The 25656-nt window shown below is 36.7% G+C and overlaps 1 protein-coding gene across 1 annotated transcript; it reads right to left on the bottom strand.

Annotated features, from left to right (window-relative positions):
- Nucleotides 1-19038: 19038 nt before the first annotated feature.
- gas1a (growth arrest-specific 1a) lies at nucleotides 19039-21883 on the bottom strand. Its single transcript, XM_048189055.1, has one exon. The coding sequence runs from the start codon at nucleotides 21315-21317 to the stop codon at nucleotides 20535-20537; it is 783 nt and encodes a 260-aa protein (XP_048045012.1). The 5' UTR covers nucleotides 21318-21883; the 3' UTR covers nucleotides 19039-20534.
- Between the last annotated feature and the right edge of the window lie 3773 nt (nucleotides 21884-25656).

Below are 25656 nucleotides of genomic sequence, written 5' to 3' on the forward strand. Positions count from 1 at the left end.
CTGAATGAATTTGAGGCTATGCTCGGGCTAACGCGGCTAATGCTACACTATTGGAGAGATTTATAAAGAATGAAGTTGTGTTTATGAATTATACAGACTGCAAGTGTTTAATAATGAAATGGATCATGTCAGTTATTATCGCTCCATCTGCCATTTTCTTGCTTGCTTATCTGCATAACTTCTGATGATTCAGCTGTGCACAGATCCAGACGTTAATACTGGCTGCCCTTGTCTAATGCCTTGAACATGAGCTGCCATATGCAAAATTTGGGGGCGTACATATTAATAATCCCGACTGTTACGTAAGAGTCTGTGTTATGTTGAGATTCGCCTGTTCTTCGTAGGTCTTTTAAACAAATGAGATTTACATAAGAAGGAGGAAACAATGGAGTTTGAGACTCACTGTATGTCTTTTCCATGTACTGAACTCTTGTTATTCAACTATGCCAAGGTAAATTCAATTTTCAATTCTAGGGCACCTTTAAGGTTGAACCACTGTAGTCACATGAACTGTTTTAAATATGTCTTTAGTAGCTTTCTGGGCATCTGAAAGTGCAAATAATCTTGCTGTCAATGGAGGCCTCAATGAGCCATTGGATTTTAAAAATATCTTAATTTGTGCTCCGAAGATGAACAAAGTTCTTACAGGTGTGGAACGACATGAGTAATAAATGGGTGAACTAACCCTTTAAGCAAAATGCCTGTAAAGAATTTCTTATTTGTTTATCTGTTTGATAATATTTAATGTATTTCATAATGATTCTGGTCTATCTACATGGTTAGTGCAGGCACTGCAGCTGTTGATAGGTACTAACACTAATACCCAGTCTTTAACAGTGTGCAGAGTTTACAGTGAATATGTAGAAAATGCCCTTTTACACAGTCCTCCACGTGTCCGCACAGCTGGCACAGGCCGCCGCAGACACAAACAGAGGGAGAGCTCTTTAAGCCACTCAATGTTAACAATAATAAACCAGGCAAACGGTGCTCACGGGCTGTGGCTACCCGATTACTCAAACATGTGGTCGAGAGTTGGTCTGTGTTAACCATGCAACTGTTGTAAAGTGTGAAAGTTTGTTTAGTACAGTTACTGAAGCATGCCTTAATGCTTGTCAGTTCACTGATGTGATTAGAATAAACAAACAGATAAACATTACTGAATTAACACGCCATTAAATATGCCATTCAGTTTCATCCATATCCTCAAGATATTACAACATATTTTTAACTGTCACTAAAATCACATATAACAGCTGGTGCAGTCCTGGTTTAGAGACAGCCTTTATGGAGATATTAAATTTAACATCTTGACACGGCATGTTGCACTTCACACATAGCTAAGTATAAAATTTGTCCATGATGACTAATGAAATGTCTTCATTTTAAACCAAATGTATTTATTCTTTGCCCGCCACAGCAATTAACACTCTGTTTGAATGAACTTTTCTTTTAAGATTCACATTTGATGACAATATTGTCTTGGCATTGCATTAAATGGGATCATTGTGATCAGAGAATAAACTGATGTGGGGATTTAAAAGGATTCTGACTAAACAGAGGAGATATATGTAATTGACTTACTGTGTACAATGAGTTTAAACAGCATTCAGACACACAAGGATTTAGCAGAAGATGTATAGGGCTTTCATAGCTGTCAAAGTGTTTGGCTTGGGCTAATCTCTTGACTTGCTCCTTGTGCTTGTATTGACATGATTATGCCTTTGAATTTCCAAGCTAACTCAGAATTATCCTGTGAAGCCGCGAGCTAAAACCATGCACATACATGCACACATACACACATTACATGCACAATAATAAATTTTACTTAATCAAAGAAATTTGTTGCAATACCCTCCTTACATTCCCACACACCCAGTTCCTCTCCAGACCTCTTCATGAAAACTATTAAAGGACTGTTGACTTTTCTCTCAGCTGGATGTGCTAACACAGACTCCATGTCGAGGTTGAGGGGGAGTTTGGATTGCGCTCTCCATATGGACACAGAGAGATGAAAAGAGAAATGGAGGGATGACCTACTGTGAAGGTGTGAAAGCGAGGACCAAAAGGGAAATTGTCAGCGTGGTGGTTTTGATGGAGGTCGAACTGACGAAGCTGAATAAATCAGCTGGGTTTTGATATTTAGCTTGGGTTTGACTTCTGCATGTTCTCTAGAGTTACCGATTCCTTCAGCGGACTCTATTTGACTTCACTAAAACAATGAAAGTTCACACTTTACATTAGGTGGCCTTAACTATATGTGTATTAAATACCTACAAGACTATGGACTGTATAACTACATATTGTTGTGGAAAATTCCCACATTTACTGCTAATGTGTTTGAGCTACAATTTTAATAGTAAGGATAGGGTTAGGGTTAGGGTTATAGGGATTAGAGTTAGGTTTGGGTTACGTTAACAGTGCAACTACAAATGTTAATTTAATGCAAGTTCTTTAAATGTAAATACAATGCACCAACATGCATGTACATAAGTCAAATTATATCAAACAATTAAGTGCATAGTTAAGCCACCTAATGACCAAATGAAAATATAACCTTCTGTGATCAGCTTTGTCCAATAGGGTTGGAACGCATTTTAAAACACAAACTACACTCACCTCACACTACTAACCAATAGCAGACCTTTGGTGTAGACACCTGGGTTTATATTAAAGGTATAGTTTAAATAATTGGCATTTACCCACCCTCATGTGGTTCCAAATTTTTCTTTTGAAGAATAAGATATTTTGGACATTGTCTATAAAGTGGAAGTCAATGGAGTCTAAAACAACATTGGTCCCCAGAAACTTTTGAAAACATTTTTTTTTTTTTTTTTTATTATTTTCTTTTATGTTCTACAGAGGAAAAAAAAAAGTCATTTGGAACCACATGAGGGTGAGTAAATGAAGAAAGAACTTTCATTTTGGATGAACTGTTCCTTTAAGAAGTATTTCATTCCTTCTTAAACAGTTTGTTTAAGGGGTGAGATGTGTTGGTGCTCTGCACAACTGTTTCCTATCCAATGGCTCAGGGCAGAAGGGTTAAGCATCCCACAGATCTCACTGGCCATTGAGCTGTGAAATGCCTGAAGCAAATGGATACATCCCAAAATAAACAAAAATTAAGAAAACCAAAAGGAGGGGTGGGAACAGGTGCTTCAGAACAAGCGCTGAAATCAAAGGACGAAAAGGCAAATGTGCACAAATTTGACCCTTTAACCTCTTCATTGCCGCTCTGTTTGGATAAGCACATTAGAGTGGAGAGGGCTCAGCATCTGTCTGAAAAGCTCCTCTGAGCCTTTAAGAAGAAAATAGCCTTTGCTTTCTCTACTGAAAACATTGTTCTCTGCTGTGGATGCTTGTTTGAAATTAAAAGTGGTCTTAATGGATACTAATTTTAGAATATTAGCAAATATAGAGATATTTTAAAGAGCAGAAATGAATTCAGATTTCTATTTATATTAATCAGTGGTGTTCTAATAAATTATACGAGATAATTTTCTCTCTGTCACAAGCTCCTTGCACTGTTCCACTAGGCAGATGAACATACTTTCTGAAGAATGTCACATAGAATAAACATAAACGCAAAACCACATGGTCTCACATCCCATGTTTGCGCTGATCCAGAAACCACTTTCCCTTTTCTGATCTTTTGAGCTTTACAATTATGAAACACTAAACTGGTTTCAGATCAATGGAAAAGGGCACCTTCTGAGAGGGTCGCAATGGGATATTGACCTGACAATCTCATGAGGTTTATCTCTTTTTAAAGAACACTAGAGTTGCAATAAATGGGAAATAATCCCCTGAGGAATTGTGGGTGCTTTTCACAGTTCTAGCAGGTCCTTGCTCGCTCTATGATCCATAACATAACAAAGGCAGTGCACCTTGAGAGGTGGAACATTATTAAGATGTTCAACTGAATCTACTGTTGCACCCTGGGATATGAAAGAAAATGTACTGAACTATTTGGCAACTGAATGTATTACTTTAGAGAATTTAATGTACTTGAGCGCAAATTATATTTACAAATGAAAAATGCAAAAATTATTTTTGAGAAAATTCTATCAGTGTCCTGTGAGGTCATTTGTTTGCCTCACAGATCTAAAGAAGAATAAGAAAATTAAAGCTAGGCGAAGGTACAGCAAGATTCGCATGGCAAGGCTTACTGAGGTCTGTCTCGGATATGCCATCACACATTTGTCAAAAGTAAAATAATAATAAGCCATCTGAATGTGTGCTGTGGTTGGTCCCACAACTAAACGAGGAAAGCCAAGAACACATGTAAATTAAAAATGATTCATAGGCTACTAATTGCTAAATGAAAACTTGATTACACTGTAATTAGTTCCCCAATGTAATATTACTTTCATGCCCTTGGCAAGAATGATAATTATTGAGAAAGATTTGTAGGATCTCATAGTCTTTAATTCTGTACAAAGATGAAAAGAAAACTTTATGAAAAACAAAACTGACTTTGACATACACATCACATCCAAGTTTGCTCTAACAAAAATGTCCCATCCATGAATTATATGAATTATATTGTTTTTAAATCTTGAATGTTGTGCCATAAGCATCATTTCAGTCCACACAAAAAATAACTTTAAACACTTTTGGAATGATGCAGTACTAATGCTGAATTTAAGCATTGTCATTTATTCGGAATTATTCATTAATCTTTTGTATTCACACATTTTACTTTCCTCACTTGAAAGAACTTGAAAGAATTTCCCTTGGTTACTTTATTCTCCCCATTAAAACTAAAATTAGCAAGTTGTTTCAAACCTATTTACATTTCTTTGTTCTTCTTAACATAAATGAAGATATTTTGAAGAATGTTTGTAACCAAACAGTTGTGGGGCGCCATTGACTTACATAGTATTTTTTATAGTCAGTGTTGCACCACAACTCTTTGGTTACTACAAACATTCTCCAAAACATCTTCCGTTCAGCAGAAGAAAGAAATGTATACAGGTTTGGAACAACTTGAGGGTGAATAAATGATAACAAAATTCTCATTTTTGAGTGAACTCTCCCTTTAAGGCCTGAAAGACATAGATTCCGGTTATATTAACGTTGACCTATTTGTCTGGAAAACGGACTGAATTAAAATTATTTTACTTTTTTTCACTGCTTTGCAAGAGCATTCATCACATTGAGCTTGCACTTATTCATACTGAGCTAACCTGCTGTAATTTGACTCAAACTAATAAAGCAGCACTGTCACTGGAAGATGTCCAGGGACACAAGGCACACACCTGGCTCAGAACCGTGGCCCAGTTGCAACAGAACCCTGAGCAGGATGTCAGGAATCTGATTAAAATTCCTCATTTTCCCCCAACTCGATTATCAAGTGTGTTGAGAGAGCGAGGTCAGAGCAGGAATAATTGTGTCGGATTCCTTCTTCGTCCTTCATCAAGGTGCCATAATGAAGGCTGAAGGATTCAGGCCAAAGATCTGTTCTCTCGCAGCCCAATATGGGCTGTAAACCAATACCCTTCCAGGAAGAGAGACAGTGTGGGTGTATGGGGGAGGGGAGAAGGGTGAGGGCTGTTTCCTTGGTGACCAAGCTCTTTTAACTTTCAACGCTCTTTGGCAGAGCAAGGCAAGGGAGGAAAAAAAGTTTCTGTGAAAGCAACAGCTGTTGTTTCCTACGTTTTTGTCATGCTCCAAAGTGCAAGAGCATTCTCTTAGTCGAGCCGACAAGGTTTGAAAGATAACAGGAAAAACAACTTTTGTTTTACTGATTCAAATTCGAGCTGTCAAATTTTCACAATACGATAACAGTGGCCAAAAAATAATATAATTGTGAAATCTATAGAACTTTTGAAGAAGAAAAAAAGAAAGATTTATCTTGAACTTTACTTATTTTTGTTTTATCTTATTCGGCCAATGAATCAGACTCAAAATATGAATGTATGGAGGCAGAGAGAGAGAGAGTTGGTCACCAAAGCAGTTCCGAAAAGAACAGTTGATCAGTTCTTTCTGCAGATTGTCTAAAACAGTGCCACTGTCCTGCAGAGTTTAGCTCCAACCCTAATCAAAAACACCTGAACAATGTCTTCAAGATTACTAATTCTTTATTCCATTTTATGATGATTGGCAAGCAGTGTTAAAACAGTTCATGTGAGTACAGTGGTTCTACCTTAAAGGTGCCCTAGAATTAAATATTGAATTTACCTTGGCATAGTTGAATAACAAGAGTTCAGTACATGGAAAAGACATACACTGAGTTTCAAACTCCATTGCTTGCAGTCTGAATCATCAAACTAGGTAAGCAAGCAAGAACAATAGTGAAAAATGGCAGATGGAGCAATAATAACTGACATGATCCATGATTACATGTTATTTTTAGTGACATTTGTAAATTGTCTTTCTAAATGTTTCGTTAGCATGTTGCTAATGTACTGTTAAATGTGGTTAAAGTTACCATCGTTTATTACTGTATTCACAGAGACAAGAGCCGTCGCTATTTTCATTTTTAAACACTTGCAGTCTGTATAATTCATAAACACAACTTCATTCTTTATAAATCTCTCCAACAGTGTAGCATTAGCCGTTAGCCACGGAGCACAGCCTCAAACTCATTCAGAATCAAATGTAAACATCCAAATAAATACAATACTCACATGATCCGATGTATGCATGCAGCATGCATCCCACATGTAAAGAACCTATATGTGGATATATGCGCATATATGAAACCTATATGCAGTGTATATGTACATATATGCTGCATATATGCACATATATGATAATATATATGCTGCATATATGCGCATATATACTGCATATATGCTATATATATGCTGCATATATGCACATATATACTGCATATATGCTATATATATGCTGCATATATGCGTATATATACTGCATATATGTGTATATATGCCACATATAGGCAAAATTGAGGTGCATATATGTGCATATACAGGAAATATAGGTCTCCTTTATTGCTTCTTCATATCCATATATATGCCCTATACATACAAGATATGTCTTCTATATAGCTAATGGCAGGATCTGATCATTTTGTAGCTCATATCTCATTTTTGACTGTCATACATGATGCCTAGCTCATATTTTCTATTATCAAGGCAAAAACTAAGAATTAACGAAAAAAATTATGCAAGAACTTATGTATGTGCGAATGTAGCAGTTATGTATTTAGACAATTATTTTGTGATTCCACTTGCCATGACCATATTTGGGGTTTCCTGCCGCCATGCTGACTTGGGGTGTTGACGCACTTTGCTGCTTCCCAGTCTGCATGAGACATCACAGCGGTAGGTCGCACAAAGTTTTTGCGGTGATTCAATTAAGGCCGTGTTTCATGTAACAGCTGAATTCACATGATATATTTGTATGATTGTAATCCAAAACCCCTCTGTGATGTACATTCAGATGTTTCGTTGATTATTTTTCTTTACTTAAGTTACTTTTAATATCTCTCTTTCTCAGCGTTGTGCGTTGCTGCCGCATGCTGTTTGTATGCTGCACAAGTCCTCATATATTGCCATTTGTGTTATACAGAATAAAGTGAGGACCTGATGGCAAGATTTTTCGCAGTCTGTCTTTGATTACGACACAACGCAGAAAACACACCGCTACACGAACACGTGAAATTGGTCCCACATGGAAAAAACCTATATAAACATATATGTTTCAATATAGGTTTGATATAGGTTTTTAATATATGTGACATATATAAAATTGGCCGTTTTCCTATATTATGTGTACATATATGTACATATATGTGTATATATATATATATATATGTGTACATATATGTGTGCATATATGTGTACATATATGTGTGCATATATGTACATATATGTACATATAATATAGGAAAACGGCCAATTTTATATATGTCACATATATGTAAAACCTATATCAAAACCTATATTGAAACATATATGTTTATATAGGTTTTTTCCATGTGGGATGACGAACATCTTGTAAAGATCCATTCTGAGGGTTATATTAGCTGTGTGTACTTTGTTTATGCTGTTCAAGGCAAGCGCGAGCTCCGGGGGCGGGGGAGCATGAGAATTAAAGGGGCCGCAACCTATATATCGGTGCATAGTTAATGATGCCCCAAAATAGGCAGTTAAAAAAATGAATTAAAAAAAATCTATGGGGTATTTTGAGCTGAAACTTCACAGACACATTCAGGGGACACCTTAGACTTATATTACATCTTTTAAAAAGAAGTTCTAGGGCACCTTTAATATTATGAAGCGACGAGAATACTTTTTGTGCACCAAAAAAACAAACAAAATAACAACTTTTCAACAATACCTAGTGATTGGCGATTTCAAAACACTGCTTCGAAGCTTTACGAATCGTTTGTTTCGAATCAGTGGTTCGCCAAAGTCACATCATTTCAGTAAATGAGGCTTCGTTTACGCAATCCGAACCACTGATTCAAAACAAAAGATTTGTAAAGCTTCGAAGCAGTGTTAAAATCGGCCGTCACTAGATATTGTTGAAAAGTCGTATTCAAAAAATATTCTCGTCGCTTTATAATATTAAGGTTGAACCACTGTACTCACATGAACTGTTTTAAATATGTTTTTAGTAGCTTTCTGGATCTTGAAAGGTTCAGTGACAGTGCTGGCAATAGAGGCCTCACTGAGCCATCGGATTTCATCAAAAATATCTTAATTTGTGTTTCGAAGATGAACGAAGGTCTTATGGGTGTGGAACGACATGAGGGTGAGTAATAAATGACAGAATTTTCATATTTTAACATGAGTTAATGCACTGTGCGCTAACATGAAAATTTTTAATTAACTAACATTAACAAAGGTTAACAAAAATATTTTGCTCATTGTTAGCTGATGCATTAACTAATGTTAACTAATGGGACCATATTGTAAAGTGTCACTGTTAAGTTTCATATTTTATGAATTATTTCCAAGAAACTGAAAACATATTACTTTAAGTATGTCAGAACACTCCAATGATTCACATAATCTCCTCCAACCAAAACAATGTGTCAGTAAATGACAAAATAGATCTAAACTCAGTTCACACATCAACAGGGACTCAGTGTTGCACTGAACATGGCCTAATACTGATAAACAGGTTTTAATTTGCCATCATTACTTCAGGCTTGTTTTGCAGATGGTGGATGAAGTCACCACCATTTTCCAAATCTTTTTTGGAACAAACCAAAAGGTTGCAGTAAGCACATTGTTTGGCAAAGAGCCAACTGGAGCAGGTTTATCAAGGAAAGTGATTATGAAAGAAAAATGGGAACTAGAGTCCAAACATTTTCTTTCCCAATCAGTCCTGTCCTGAGGGGATGTACAGAGAGAGCACAAATAGGCTGTTATTTTGGCTCTTGCCTTGACAGGAGGGAGGGAGGGAGGGAAGGAGAAAAAAAAAGTAAAGAGGTCCATATATATGTGCCCTTGAGGAAGGATGGAGGGAATATTTGACCCTCTCTGCAGCAGTTGTTGCCCGTTGGGAGCAGGTCTGATTCAAGGCAGCTGGCCCCAAAGCTATAGGCATCTATCTTCTCATATCTGGTTTGGGTTTCTGGTGATTTTCATTGCCCACAGCAGCCAAAGCTCTTACATTTTCCATGATCTTTAACATCCTACCTCTCTTTCTGTCCACCAGAAGAACCCAAATGTACACTTACTTTACAGAAAAACCCTGGTGCACAATTTAACTTTTGTTCAGAAAACGTTAAAGGGTTAGTTCACCCAAAAATTTAAATTCTGTCATTCATTACTTACCCTCATGTCATTCCAAACCCATAAGACTTTCGGTCATCTTTGGAATACAAACAAAGATAGTTTTAATACTATCTGAGCAATTTCTGTCCCTCTGTCATAACCGCTTCAAAAAAATTTGTAAAATCATAAAACGAATTTATATGAATTGAGCAGTTTAGTCAAATTTTCTGAAGAGACATGATCGCTTTATACGCTGAACAGATTTAACTTAGGCTTTTATTCACACATTGATCAACACACATCAGTTGTGGTAAACAGAAGCTCAAGCATGTTTGTTTGACGTGCGAGAACCAATGAGGTTCATTTAAACGTGTCATTTAAACATAACACATTTGAGCTTCAGCAAGAGGTTTGTTATTGCATGTCAAGCAAGTGCGGTTGAGCTTCACTGATCAATGTTTATATGTGAATAAAAGCCTAAATTCAATCTGTTCATCATAAAAAGCGATCGTGTCTCTTCAGAAAATGTGGACTAAACACTCAATTCATGTGGATTAGTTTTACGATCTTCTTTATGAACTTTTTGAAGCAACAAATTGGTAGTTGGGAAGCTGTCAATGGTGGGACAGAAATCTCTCGAAAAGTCTGAACGAAAGTCTTACGGGTTTGGAATAACATGAGGGTGAGTAAATTATTTTTTGGGTGAACTTACTCTTTAAATCAGTCTATATGTCTTTTAAATAAATAAACAAACACATAAATAAGACAGACAGACAGACAGACAGACAGACAGACAGACAGATAGATAGATAGATAGATAGATAGATAGATAGATAGATAGATAGATAGATAGATAGATAGATAGACAGATAGACAGATAGATAGATAGATAGATAGATAGATAGATAGACAGATAGATAGATAGATAGATAGATAGATAGATAGATAGATAGATAGATAGATAGATAGATAGATAGATAGATAGATAGATAGATAGAATGTTTCAGGATCAAGATGGACCTCAAATGAGCCTTCAACAGGAGTACGCTCCATTTTCTAATTTCTTAAATATATAAAATTCCCATATTAATAGGAGAGATAAAGGAGCTTGCTAAAGGAATGTGTGCAATCCTGATGCTTGACAATAACCATGACCGAGTCAGCATAATCTCTTGAGCAAAGAACCACAGACAAAAAAAAAAAAAATACATGAGCATAGATTTCATTGTTGTTCATACCACAAACTGCTATGTAAATTCCTTTGGATTTGAAATCTACTATTGGGTTTTGTGTTGAAATACTCAATTCAAACTGAATTCATTATATTGAGGGCCTACTTGTATTTGCTATACAAGGCCACTTAAACCTGCACACCAGTTTAACATATTTATAACCCCTCAGTGAGCTCTCTCACGTAAACACTCTCTCTCTGATTGTACCAAGTGAGTAACCCAAACCATGGGTACTTTGGCATGGCCTTTGCCATGAAAAGAGACGACATAATGGGGAAATGAATGTGTGAAGGATGAATTCTTTCAGGAAAACAACTGGGTGCAATTTGGCCCATGGCCCTGGGGGTCGACTTAATAGAGTGAAACCCCCAGCCCCCATTCAGTTTCTGAGAGACTATTAACTCTTAACAACTCCCTTGCTAGGGCTTCATTATTTATTCTCTTCAAGCTTTTCTTCACTCCTTCCCTCTCTCTGTTTGTGTTCTCCATTTTATTGTCTTTGATTGATATTGCACTTAGTTAATCATTTGATGTTGTTCTGTTTTGTAATTCATGGTGACCGCTGCCGAGTGCGCTCTTGACTTGATGTAGCCTGTTTGAGATGTCAGGCAATAAAGTATAATCGGACACTTTAAAACAAAGTTCGGAGGTTTCCTGGGAAGTTAGAGTAACAAGTAGGGAGCTTAAGAACTGTTTCTCAAAGAAAAACAAATACTCACTTAAAAAACAGACTGCTACCATATACACAACCACAGCTCTGGGTTACTCTTCCAGCGTATGTTTAGTTCACAACAAATTCAAGTTAGGTCATAAATTCAAACATGCCAACATTAAACAGACCAAAAACATTTTCAATACCAAGAAAAATGCTCCAAGAAGATAATCATATATTCAGAGGAATTTACATGTCTTTGACATTTATTTTGGGAATGTGAGAATTAATAGGTTAACATGTAAATCAAAGCTGTTATCCAGTGTAGGTAGGTTACTCTGTAATCTAACAGTAAACTGTCTGGTTCGAAAAAGTACAGATGAGAAATGGAATGTTCCAGAAACCCTCAGGAGTGATTCACCTGACATCAATTCACATTATATGGTGTATGTATAGTTTGAAAATTTAGTAGTAATTTATACATAGTATTTACATATGTGACCCTGGACCACAAAACCAGTCATAAGTCGCACGGGTATATTTGTAGCAATAGCCAACAATACATTGTATGGGTCAAAATTATTGATTTTTCTTTTATGTCAAAAAGAATGCATTGCTAAGGACTTCATTTGGACAACTTTAAAGGCGATTTTCTCAATATTTTGATTTTTTTTTTTCACCCTCAGAATCCAGATATTCAAATAGTTGTATCTCGGCCAAATATTGTTATATCCTAACAAACCATACATCAATGGAACGCTTATTTATTCAGCTTTGATAATGTATAAATCTCAATTTCAAAAAAATGGACCCTTATGACCGAATTAACTAAATACCAAACCAAATGCAATGGCATATGCAAACAAATGATTCCAATACATTTTCCCCCTAAAAATGGACTGGTTTCACGTACAATCAACAATGAACAAATAGTTACAAAACTTAAAACTTAAGTTTAAAACTATATAAAAATATGTGATTAATATATATTTGCAACATATCTTCAAAATAAATCTTTAATATTCAAAATTCTACTACGAAATACTATATAAACACTGAAGTAAGTGGGATGAGGTGATAAAATTATAATAAAAGTAAGAAATCAGGAAGTCGAAATCCTTCTCGTTCACCCTTTACACTGTAAAACCGAACAGTGAAATAATTAAATTAAAAGAGTTTGTTTCACTCAAATAATAATGAAAGTTCATTGTACTTAATAGAAAAAAGTTGCATGAACTCAAAATTTCATTGTAGTAAGCTGAACTTAATATGATTGAGTTGAGCTGCAGCAGATTTCTAATTCCCAGCATGCTTTGCGTCAGACCATATAAATAACTGTTGAAATTAAGTGTTATTTTGTGTGTTTTTGCACCAGATTAACATATGGAGATATAAGTTTATGTTTAATGTTGTGTTATGTTGGGATTCAGGGGGGTTCTGTTATGTTAGTTTTGTAGGGTGACCACTGTGGTGAAAAGTAGAGCCTGTGGTTAGGTTGAGGATGAGCTGCAAAACATTTAAGACCACATATGTTGTTTGATTACATATATGCAAGTATGTAATGACTCTCTGATAGTTATAATAGCATGTGTTATTTGCTATGTAACATTTAACCAAGATCTGAATGTGATGTTTATGTAAATTAACTGTATGTAATTAACATTATGATGAGTTGGGAAAGGGATGCTGGTGACGGGATTGTTAGTGAGAGACACCTGTGCACCACACTGGCCCCACCCCACTTGTCACAAAAATTTTAAGTTCTACCAACTTTAAAAAAATGAGTTAGTTTACTTAAATGTTTTGAGGTAATAAGTTTCCTCAAATATTTTGAGTATTCTGAACTTATTGGGTTTTACAGTGTACACACACACTCAAATGAACTGAAACAACCTAAACATAATAAAAACCATTTAAAGACAGAACTGTTGTCTTGTTCACTGTGCAGTCAAGCCTTTCAAACAGTACTGCTGCTTGTTTACTTTCATCTCCTTAAGGGGTTAAATCTCCAAAAGCACATACCAAAGCATACGGTTGTCTGCTCTCTTGAGGCAAAGGCATGATCAATAGGAAACTGCCACTGATGACTTGTTTCTTTAAATCAGGCCTATAAATCCTTCTGCTCACCTCCTTCAATAGGAGTGAAGCTGGGATGAAGACTCAGTTGCTCTTCAGGGTCAGTGGAGCCATTGAAGTTAAAATGGCCCTCCACAGCAGGCCGCTCTTCGCAGCTGCCCTGTGACCGTGGAAATTAAGTTATGCCCCGTGTCAGCAAGTTTTCTTCTTTTGGACTCCCTTTCTACTTCGATCTATCCCCTCAGTGCTCATTTTTTAAAAGATTCTCCTATTCGTATTTATGAGAGAGTCTGTAGACACAAGGAAAGACTCTCATGTGTCTTAGCTGGAGTATTCAGTGTTGGTAAATAGACATAATGGGCAACGATAGGACAGAATGAGGTATTGTGTGGTTGTAAGTGAGAAGGCTCAGGGCTCTTGGTCAATGATAAGTCAATGGCCTCCCGTTGAAAAACACAAACACACACACACACACACACACACACACACGCTGCTGCTTTACCAACAGGTCTGCAGGGCTCAAGTGGAAAACCTCTTTTCCTCAGTTTCCTCCACCCTCTTAATTCGCTCAGCCTCTTGTGTCCTTCCTCCTTCAGCATGCGCTTGTGTTTTGCTTGTCTGTGGGATAGTTTATTTGTCCTGTGGTCGGATGAAGAAGCTGGATGATGACTCCTGCTTTTGTGGGTGTAAGCGTGTGTCTAAAACAGCTGCTTGCTGCCAACAATTTAGAGCTGGCCATGTTATGCATACACTATAAAAAAATCCAGTAATTTTTACAGAAAAAAAAAACAAAAAACAAAAAACTGCCAGCTGTGGTTGCCAGAATAATTCTGTAAAAAAAAAAAATACAACAAAAATGTAAACATATTTATAGAACAATCTGTAAATTTTCAATGTAAAACCATAATTTACAAAAAACAATATTACATTTTAAACCGGTAAATCCAATTAGTGAATTAGTGAGGCCACACTGCTACTAAAATGTTTTGTCCCTTTAACATATACTGACAACCACCATAATAACACTGGTAGTAAAGAGAAAGTCACATGATGAATCAGAGTTCATCACAAGTAGTTTTTCCATAAGCTGAATATTAATATAAGGTGCATGACGACATACACACAAATACAAAACACCATCATGGTAACACACAACACTAAAGTAACGCAATAAACATTCTTTTAACAACATATGGTGTAACATAAAACCCTATTATACATAACAGATAACAAAAAAAAAACTAAGAAGAAACATATGGGAATCATTAAAAAACAGTTTACAGATCATCAGTTTATGGCTTTTCAAATTATTAGATAATTTGTCCTTTTTTTTCTTCCAAAAACGTTACATTTAATAATATTTTACTTTGAATTAATATGAAATGTAAGTAGTTAAATATATAGTTTTACTGTAGCATTTTACTTTTTTTTTTAAAAATAATGTGATCATTTGAATATGAAAAAGTGTCGGTCAGACACTTTTTACGGAGAAGAGATTATCTGATTAGTTAAAAGTAAGATTTAAACACACTATTTGACTTAATTAACTGTTTAATGTTCATGGCTGAACAAAATAATTCAGCATTTATTTGAATGCCACGATGACAGAGGAATCCACATGAGAATGCGGCTCATGTTCCAGTTTCCTCCTTTGAAAATGTTGTCTCTCATACACAAAGATTATAATTCTTTACAGATTCAGTGCTGTTTCTCATTCCCTGGAACCATTACCCAGCATTCCTTTCTCTTTACCCAGTTAAGGGGCTTTTCCTTCTGCGTCTGCACGCTTCCCTCCCTTGCACTGCCTGTCAGATAGATTTTATGGCTGTTGGTACAAAAAATGTGCTATGCTCCGCTCTAGTAAAAAACACCTCTCCCTCCGTCACCTCATTATCCTCCTGAGTGAAAACAAGCGGCAAAACATCTCCTTCGTCGACCATTATTCCCTTAAGAGTGACCAAAGTTCTGCTGTTTCATTAGCGCCAACTGTTACATCAGGCATGAATTACTTCATTAATCTCATTTACCTGTATAGCTGTTCAATAAACTTCATGGTAGGAATGAACGGTAATGAAATATTAAAAAGAAGATTTCTTCTCAAGAGCTCAGCTGTAATAAATGGCCATTGAACTTTGTCTCTGTAATAATACATTTGACATATTAAGCTCAGAGCAATAGCAAAAGCCAGCTCACATGGACTTTATACAATGAATGACTACAGCAATGCCTATGCATCAAGATACACCATAGCACTAATCAAATAAGCTGAAAATCTTCAACGCAAAGTATGCGATTAACTTAACAGTGACCTACAATGGAAGGGATTCCCAAAATGTTGTGACAGCCAACCCCCTTTGACCTGAAGTATTTACTTAAAGATAATATTTCAATGATTTAACAGCACATTTGAATGTTCATGGTTCTCTTATGTCGGTTAATAGTCACATGACATGCAGGTAAACAAATAAAGTTGTTTTAAGTGTTCTGATTTTGTTTTATTTTAAAATTATTTTTTCCCAACTTTATATTTTATGGTTTAATTAAAAATTAGCTTTTCTTGATCTCACAACCCCAGTTTGGGAAACATTTAAATATGGCAGTTGCAATCTGAAAAAAACAAACATACTTCACTTTCACCGAAGCTCATGTCAGTATTTACAACAATGCCAACAAAAATAGTAGGACGTGTTTTCAGAGTTCCAACAATATAAGAAAGGGACATTAAACTTGCTCTATTGCACTATGTATGGGGTACAGATTTAAGAGATGCCCTTAGCGAATTCTCAGGTAACTGATCTCTTTGTGACCGGCTTAATCCTGAGCTTTCGCACCCAGGCAAAAGCATCAGACCCCTTGAGAGAGCCAAGACATAGGTCTTTTTACTCATTTCAAAGAGCCGTGAACTCCACAAAGGTCTTCCGTGATGAAATCAAAGTGGCAGCTTGGTGAAGAAAAAAAACCTTGATTTGTCTCTAAAGACCGAAGAACAAAGAAAAGAACAGTTTCTTCAAGTCAAAAAGGAAATATATGTATAGTGTGTGTGGGGGGATCATAAATCCATATACAACAACTAATAAACAAATAAAGTGTTTACAGACCAGAGATCAGCTCACACATTAAGTCTTATCATTTAGAAAACATCTGTTCCTTAGGAACAAGACTATAGGGTACCTCAGCCAGCGACCTCGCTATTAAATACCTTGTGCTAACTTTAAAGGATTAGTCTAAATCCAACCCAATCAGCTTTCCATTTCAATGCTCAGCTGAGGCTCAGCCATACCAACTGTCTACATGTTTCATCGCTTATCACACAATTTCTCAGAGTCTGACATCAACCATTCTTCATTCTAACCTACGCTTCAGCACTACAGCGTAAGTACTGAAAGTTTATGGGCTAAGGAATAGTTGCAAAACGTTGCTGAAATATAACTCGAAAGCCCTGCTGTGATGTTTCCTGTAGTTTTCCCGTACCTCTTGGACATGGAACAGTTTTTTTGTTTTTTTTTGCCAAGAGATAATTGAAAACACAACAAGTGAAGTGTATGGCCTCAAGGCAATTGGTGCATTATCTATATGAATAATGCAAAAGCAACTATTTATGTAAAGCTACATTATTTTGTTAAAATACAACCTGCACTGCACTTCATAATGGTAACAAAACAAAATGAGTTTAAAATGTAAACAATTTAAAACATTTAATTTCTTGTAGTCTTTATCATTTAATAAAATCAAATTTATCATATAACATAAAATAAAGATTAAAGATTCAGGACTTAAAGACTTCAGCGGAAACACATTACTCTAAAACACACTGCCATTGCAGTACTCTCCTCTCCACTTTTTCTCCCACAATGCCACTGCAGGAGAGTTACAGCAAAAAATCCATCTTTTTATTGAACAGGCCACAGTGACACTACTATTTAGATGCTCGATTTCAATTGTTCCAGTCTATTGGGCATTCTGAGCGCTCTCTCATTATTTCATACGGCACATGCTGGGCTCTATTGCATGGGCTGAAACTGAGCGCAAGAGGGGAAAATATGTGGTTCTCGACTACCCCCCGAAGATGATGAAGCATATAGACAGCAGTGGGGACTGCGTAGAGTATGTGGACCAGGGGCCAGCGGATCTTTCCCACATGCTACCCCGTGGTTCGGCTCTGAAGAGGTGTCAGCGAGCTCTAGAGGAATGAAGTGCCTGGGCATTGTGCTGTTGAACTATTATGTGCTTAACATTACCATGACAAAAGTGCCACTCGACTTCTCCTCCATTCATCGGGCTGAAGGGCCCTTGTCCCCACACTAATAAAACATTTTGCAACCATCACCCCCATTCGAAGACCCTGGTGACAAGAGTGGGAGAAAAAGAGTGGTGGGTTTTAACAGCATGGAGTTGAGAGACGGAGAGAGGCCTAGCTGAACATGATTAAATGACATGGAGGCAGCAATATATGCATATATGCACCCTCAAGCCCCAAATGAAAACCCGTAAGCATGTCATTTTTTTTTTCCTTCGCAGAAAACGTTTACCAGCAATCAAGCAAGCCATTGCATCATACAGAGAACTTGGCACAAATTTGTTCATGTATAAAATGGTAATAAACGTACCAACAACTGACACAATCCATAAGGACACAGGTATATGTTAAGGTACAAATTATAATTGAAATTAATTGTACATTTCTAATGGTGGAAGTGTAATGTACAAATTAAAATTAGAGTAATTCACAAATCACCGCTAATGCGATAGATGTACTGTTTAAATAGTTTATTGCAATAGTTAAATATCGGATAGTTAAATATCACTAACTGACCAGAAAGGGTCACATCAAGAATCCTGACACTGTGAAGTTGAAGTTATCCAAGACAGTCAACACCCTTCTGAGAGTGAATTTCTGCTGGCTTTCTATTTAAGATCCAGATATAGAATTTGTTACAAGACAATCAATTTGTAGTTCATGTTGTTCTGCTACTGTTTCTCTGTTAGTTTAGAATTTGCCACTTTATGCTTGCAGTAGTGGCGTGCAGACAAAGGCCTTTAAGCAAACACAGTGACTGAAAAATAAATAAACCTCTGTCAGTCTTGGCCCAGATGCAACACGGACACCCCAGGGAAAAGCCACTCACGCTTTTGTGTTCACATTCTAAAGATATCCAAATATCAGAGTTTATGCCTTCAGCAAACACTTCTGTTTGCTAAGTCGTGTGTCAGCGCTTCAAGCTCCTTATGTGTGTGATACTTAATCTGTTCCTGAAAAGCTCTGCTGTGCATATTCTAGATTTAGCATCAGAATCCATGCATGGTCACGCATGGAGTCAACGCTTTCTAACTTCCTAATGACACTATGAAATATAGCAAACATAAACAAATTACACATACTCGGTTTGAGTCTTTGCACTTTAGTTTTTATGCCTTCTATAAAAAGAACATCACTGAGGCAGTCATACAGTGGATTTAGACATTTCTACACAGTAAATAGTTCATCTTAGATAACACAATTAAAAGATTCTCTGAAAATCTGTACACTGTACAATATCTTAAAAGGAAAATAATTACAACAAACATTTAACTTCCCTTTAAAGCTGGAATCATCACCCTTTGTTTTGAAGGTTACTTTATGACAAAAATAAAGAATCTCTGGGACTTTCATAAGGTTTATCAAATGTTACTAGCTAATATAGAGATCTACTCATTCTTTCCAGCATTCCAAACACCTTTTTACAGAAGTTACTTTTCCAAAGTTGTTTGCAACTTTATAAAAATACTTTACATATTTTAAAAAAATCTAGTTTTACATTGGCAGTGCACAGTTTTATAATTACAACTTTCACTGTTAAAATGTCTATGTAACAAAATAAACTTTTTCTATATCTTTATGGAAATATCTTTATCTTTTACAAAACAGCACTTGAAATAGGCAAGTTGGTGTTTAAGGCAGTTGACTGACCTAAAGTACTTTGTATCCCTGCTCTTAAATAACTTCAGAGTCAGAATTTTAGCTTGACAATAAAAACTTACATTAGACAAGGCAATGTTCACCTGGGCCGAATCTGAAACGCTAAATTTGCATAGTGAATCAAAACACATTTACGATGTGACAATTTCTGGACATGAACTGCACCTAAATGTCACACAAAGCTTGTAATCTTTGGAGAAAACCCATGTCAAGCTCTATTAACATTTATTCCTTAAAGCTAACTAATATCTATTGTTATGTTACTAGTACTTATTTTTTACTTGCTAGCAAGTAATCCAATAGTGACTATTTTTATTTCACTGGATTCATTAGCTATTACTATTTATTCATTACTTACTACTTCCATTCCTTGATCCTTTGGCTATTAGTCACTATCCCTAGTCATGTCAAATAGTGACAAGTAACAAATCCATTGTTACTGGTATGAATTCGCTGACCTTTGCAGTTAAATTTTATGGGGACATATGGTTCAGATATAACCTATTCCACTTTTCCGCGTACTAAACTGAATATGCAAACTAGTCTACTCTTAACATTTTTAACCTTTCTAGTAAGATTTTTTACTGGAATTTTCTGAAGTGTCATTTTAAATGACCAGAAAAAGCAATTGTAACTTGTGAGACAAGAAATGTTACTAAAAAATGGGATATATACTAGTTGCTTCTGGGATAGATACTAGTAACTAGTACAAGAACCTAATGAACACCTAACAAAAGTTGATAGTCACTATTGGATTACCTGAATTTAAAATAGGCCTTGTAAAACAAAGACTAGGTCGTTTTAAGGAATAAATGTTGCCATAACAGCTTGCCATAAATGAATTGGAAAGCAGGAGAAAATTGACAAAATGCACTATTCCCGAACAGCCGTTGGAGCAGATTATTAACTCGCCTTCAAAGTGATCAAGGAAGCGGCACTAGAGCCAAAATGGATGCCACCACAGTCAAAACAGAACATGCCACAAAAGCAGAACCTGTGTTCCTCGTGGGCTCTGGCTCTGGGTAATCCTCATCATCAGACTCATCATCGTCCAACCCACTGGAGCCTTCCTCATCCACGGGGGGAGAGTCAAAGCAAAGCGTTTTCATACTAGTTTTGATAAACTCGCAGATAGTCCGCTCTGATCCATCACAGACGCAAGAATCCAGGAGTTGAGCTTTGGGTAGTTTGCGCATGTACGCGATGACATTGCGGCATGGGTTCGAGCAGCTGGAGCCGCTGAAGAGTTTCCCGCAGTGGAATAAATAATCGCCCATCGCGTTCCGGCACTGGTTGTCCCTCTCGCACTGGCGCCGGGCTTCGGTGCAGCCCATGCTGCTGGTTTTGGGTAAGCACGGCTCGATGGATCGTTTGATCTCCCGGCAGCGGGGGTCCGAGGCGCAGCTGCAGTCCTCCAGCGCCGGGCCGCTCTTGGTCAGGTTGAGTTGCACAAGCGACGAGATGCAGTGACTGGGACACTTCTTCCTCTGGCCGGTCAGGATAGATTCGCAGGCGTGCAAATACTGGTCATAAGCGTAATGGCACTCGGGCTCCGACTGGCAGTTTAATATCGCTTGCCAGCAAATCAACCGACGGCCGTGGTGGTTGGACGAGGCGATGGAAAAACAGCTAAAACAAACAAGCACACAAGCGAAAGGCCAAATTAAAGTGCGCGCGCCCCGAACCAAACTTGCACAAGTTGCCATATCGAAGTCTGTAATCGTTTGGTTGCCGTCAGGTCAGTTTTAAGCATGCATATTTCATATTTCCATTGCATCTATGGAGGGAACAATCCCTCGGCTCAGATCATGTTTGCAAGGTCCATCCAAAAGAAAAAAGTTGGTTCCACAATTGCGGTGAATTTATAAACACATTTTCCTGTAATCCATGTCTTAACAAGAAGCCTGAATTACGAAAAGTGCTATTTCCAGCAAACGGGCTGTTCACTCCATCTTCTCGGTTTGTGTCCGTGTGACAGTACGGTGATTCCTCCTTCCACCTCTTGTCTTTCTTGTGGGCAGACGTGAAGAGCTCACGAGCTCGTCCTTTCGCGTCTCTCGCTCACATCCAAATGTGCTCGAGCGCTACTAACATCACGCTTCCCCGACCGAACAGATAAATTCACGGGCGTGCGCTTGTCGTCCGTCATTAAGTAGGGACGTGAACAGATAATAACACTGCGTTCAAATTCACACACTGGCCCCTTTCTGACCCGCTAGTTTGCTTTATCCATTCTACTCCTGCGGAACTTTTAGGGATTCCTATTGGTCAGACCGTTTGTTGTTGCAAATCTCGACGTCAAGTAAGGGGCGGGAAAATGGAGGTGGGGCATGATGGTTTAGGAATGGTCTCTCTCCAAAAGGTTTGGATTACCTCAGAGCCGAAAGTGAGTTTGAAAGACCCACTATAGCTACTGTTGTTTCTCAGACTTTGTCGAATATGTATGACTTGCGTTCTTGGGCAGTATCACAGCGTTTGATTTTGTGACTAAACATGACTGTTCATGAACAGCCAGCAATTGTATTGCTGAACAAGATAAAAGCATAAATTGTCATTTTCCGTCAATAGTCTCTCTCTCTCTCTCTCTCTCTCTCTCCTTGTGGGGACTCTCCATAGATATAATGGTTATTACTGTACAAACTGTATATTGTAGGCTATCCCCTACCCTAGACTAACGTAGGGTTAGGGTTAGGGCTAAACCCACACATCACAGAAAACTTTCTGCTCTTTTTCAAAAAAACAAACCTCATTCTGTATGATTTATAAGCTTGTATCCCCATGGGGACCTCAATTTAAGTCACTTAGAGAGTTAAAATAGGGCCCATTGTCAATTTTGATTGATACTTTTGAATGCTAGTGCTTTGCTAAAGCTTCACATACACTATTTATGAGGAATGCAGGTTCTTCTTGGAAGGGATGGATGGTGAACGAAAGTGATGAGTCTGTGTGCATTCAGGTTGAAGTCCCCATTGGGACAGAAAAACATGTAGCCTACACACACACACACACACACACACACACATAAAGTTTGGTAAGACTGTTGATTTCCTATTGTTTTCGAAAGAAGTGCTTATGCTCACCAAGGCTGCATTTATTACATTAAAATATCGTAAAACAGTAATATTATGAAATAATATTGCAAAGCTGAATTTTCAGTATAGCCATTAATCCATTCTTCAGTGTCACATGATCCTTCAGAAATCATTCTAATTAATTCTGAAATTATAAATGTCTTTAGTGTCACTTTTGATTAATTTAATGTGTCCTTGCCAAATAAATATACAAATTTATTTTAATTAATCTTACCAACCCCAAACTTTTGCATGATAATATATATAGAGTATAGTATAAATTTTCATTACAGTGGGGACGCAAGAGAATCTCTTATATAAACAATGTCTTGATATTCATAGAAAACAATTTCTCCTTGTAGACTGTTGGAAACTAGCTTTTAATTTGGTGTTAAGTCGAGCCATCTTTATGCAACTTATGCGTGAGTTTCCATCTATGCTCATTAAATCTAACGACACATGGGTTTTTAAAAGGAATCTAAGTTTAGTGGAAAGTCAGTTTTCTATTATCAGATCGTACTGCATCTGTAGTGGATTTATTTCAAGAGATATATATAATCACTTCAGAAACATTTGGCCTTTGCTAAAATACATAGCTGTTTGCCATGCCAGATTTCATTTTATATATTTTTTTCCTTTTAGACAAGATCTTATGAAATAAAATCTTACATTTCACAGTCAGCAAATGGAAAATACATTTTGGACGAATGTCATTTCAGCTTGATCCAGGCAAAGAATGTGTTTGAAAATGATAGTTCCTGGCTCGTTCCACCGTGTCTAGTCTATTTAACAATAGAAAAAGAGACATTGGCTAAAAGCAGCAATATCAACTCTGGGTTCAGATATAAAATGTAGCCATGAGCCGAGAAAAAGGTGGACTCCTTATGTGTAAAATGATAACATTGCAAGTTTACACTTGAACATCAAAAGGAGGGCATTTGCTGATGCTTAGGATGGAGGATCAGTGGGTCCACCTTGCACAATAAGGGTTTGTGTTTCAAACACTACTCTGAAGTTAGGAATGTACCTTTAGGCCACTGTGCATCGAGCCTCTGACCCTAAACAATGAACTCAATGTCAGTTACGGATGGTCAGATCTGACAATGACGTTTTCGCACCGATTCTAGGTGATGGATGTAGGGAACTCTATACCCCTGTGAGTCAGAAGTCTTGAGAGCACAATGATTTGATCCAGAGATAATAGTATCTTATAGTGAGATTAGCAACCACAGAAGCAACAAGTAACTATTCCTGTTCTATTGTGGTGAATTTAAATATTGCAGCAAAATAACCACAGCATGCTGTTCATCAAACACATTTCCTGCTATTTTCTCTTAATACCTGAATCCATAACAGCTTTTTCTTGGATCTAATGGAGATCTAAATAGAGGGAGGAAAACATTTATAAACAACTGTTTTCTTTGGCATGCAGGCAGGACTTAAATAAGCCAGATGCTCATGCAAGAGAGAACTGCATGCTTTTACTTTAAATGGGGATTCATTTAAATTAACAGCACACAGCTTTAAATGGGGATACAAGCCTCAATAATGGAACAAATGCAATGAAGTCACAGCACAAATGAAATCCTTCCATGATCATTATAAGAGAAACTTCAATTGGTAAACGTTATTAGCTTGACTTGTTTATGCTATCATGCTTTAGTAAAATAATACAAACTAACAAGATGGTATTTTTGAGCAGGGCTTTGGAAATATGGGTGTCGTAAATGAGTGCTGATTTGTGTCGATACAGTGAAAGTAAAGCATACAGAAATAATCCATTTTGATATATTCCAGTAGGAACTTTAAAGCAGAATTATCATTATGAACAGAAAATGTTTTGTCTCTTATATCTCCATGTTCTAAAATATTAGGGTATGTTTATGATTGTTTGCTTAATATTTAGTGCCATAGTATTACAGTCAAATGTTAACAGTTACCATGCAATCATTAAGGCAAAAGGTAAAAGTTACAGATTATAATTTTGGCTCAACGTGTACTAGCAATTTAAACGATTTTAAATTAAATAATGCACATTATATGGATAAAAGAATGTGCCAATTGCCTTTATTTTTTGCTCTGGTCTAAGAATACCTTTCTTACACTTTTGAAGGACTTAATGAGAAACAGATTCCTTACAATAATCCGGGGGGTGCTGTTGCCAAATTCCTGACCCTGATGGATGACCCCAAACAAAAACTCACCCGTGCTGTAATTAGAATAAACTCACATAATTCCCCCCCCCCACCCCCCCCCCCCCCCCCTTTTTTTCATTGTATCATGGCAGTACTGCAGGAACAATAATCCAGTTCACATAGCAAAACACTGAAATCATACAGGCAGAACATGAATTCTATCAACATATTTTGATAATGCTAACAGTGTGTTGCACATTTTCATACATTAATCAATCATTTAAATTATAATAATATATAATACCTATATATTGTTACATTTAAATGACTATCAAAATATTCCGATTTCGATTTTTTTAATATACTGTAAACCCTAAGGCTCAAAATAATGATTTGGTTTGAGTAGGACAAACTTAAACAAATTAGTTCAGTCAAATCAATTTTTATTGAGTATTTAGCACTTTCTTTTTTCTTTCAAGTTCACAGAACTGATATATTTTGAGTAAACTAAACTGTTTAATTGTTTTGAGTTTTATGAACTTATTTCTTTTAATTTAGACTAACTTAAGTTTAACTGAAACCGGGCTGGGATTTCTATTTTCCAGCATGCTTTGTCCATAGCACTCAAAAGGGAGAGTAAATGCTACAATTTAGTGTTATATAATGTTTTTGTTTGTTTGTTTGTTTTTGTGCAAGATTAATGTTAAGTGGGAGAATTAGCAGTGATTAATGTTTTGTTATGCTATAAAAATGTTTACATTGAGGTTACATGATAATTTCAAGTTAAATGTATTAATTAGTGTACTCAAACATTCAAGTTAAGAACAATTAAATCGTAT

The sequence above is a fragment of the Megalobrama amblycephala genome, linkage group LG4 (genome assembly GCF_018812025.1).
Source record: "Megalobrama amblycephala isolate DHTTF-2021 linkage group LG4, ASM1881202v1, whole genome shotgun sequence".
NCBI lineage: Eukaryota > Metazoa > Chordata > Actinopteri > Cypriniformes > Xenocyprididae > Megalobrama > Megalobrama amblycephala.

Excerpts from the sequence above, each read along its gene's own strand:
- gas1a (XM_048189055.1), bottom strand. The coding sequence starts at position 21,317 with ATGGCAACTTGTGCAAGTTTGGTTCGGGGCGCGCGCACTTTAATTTGG.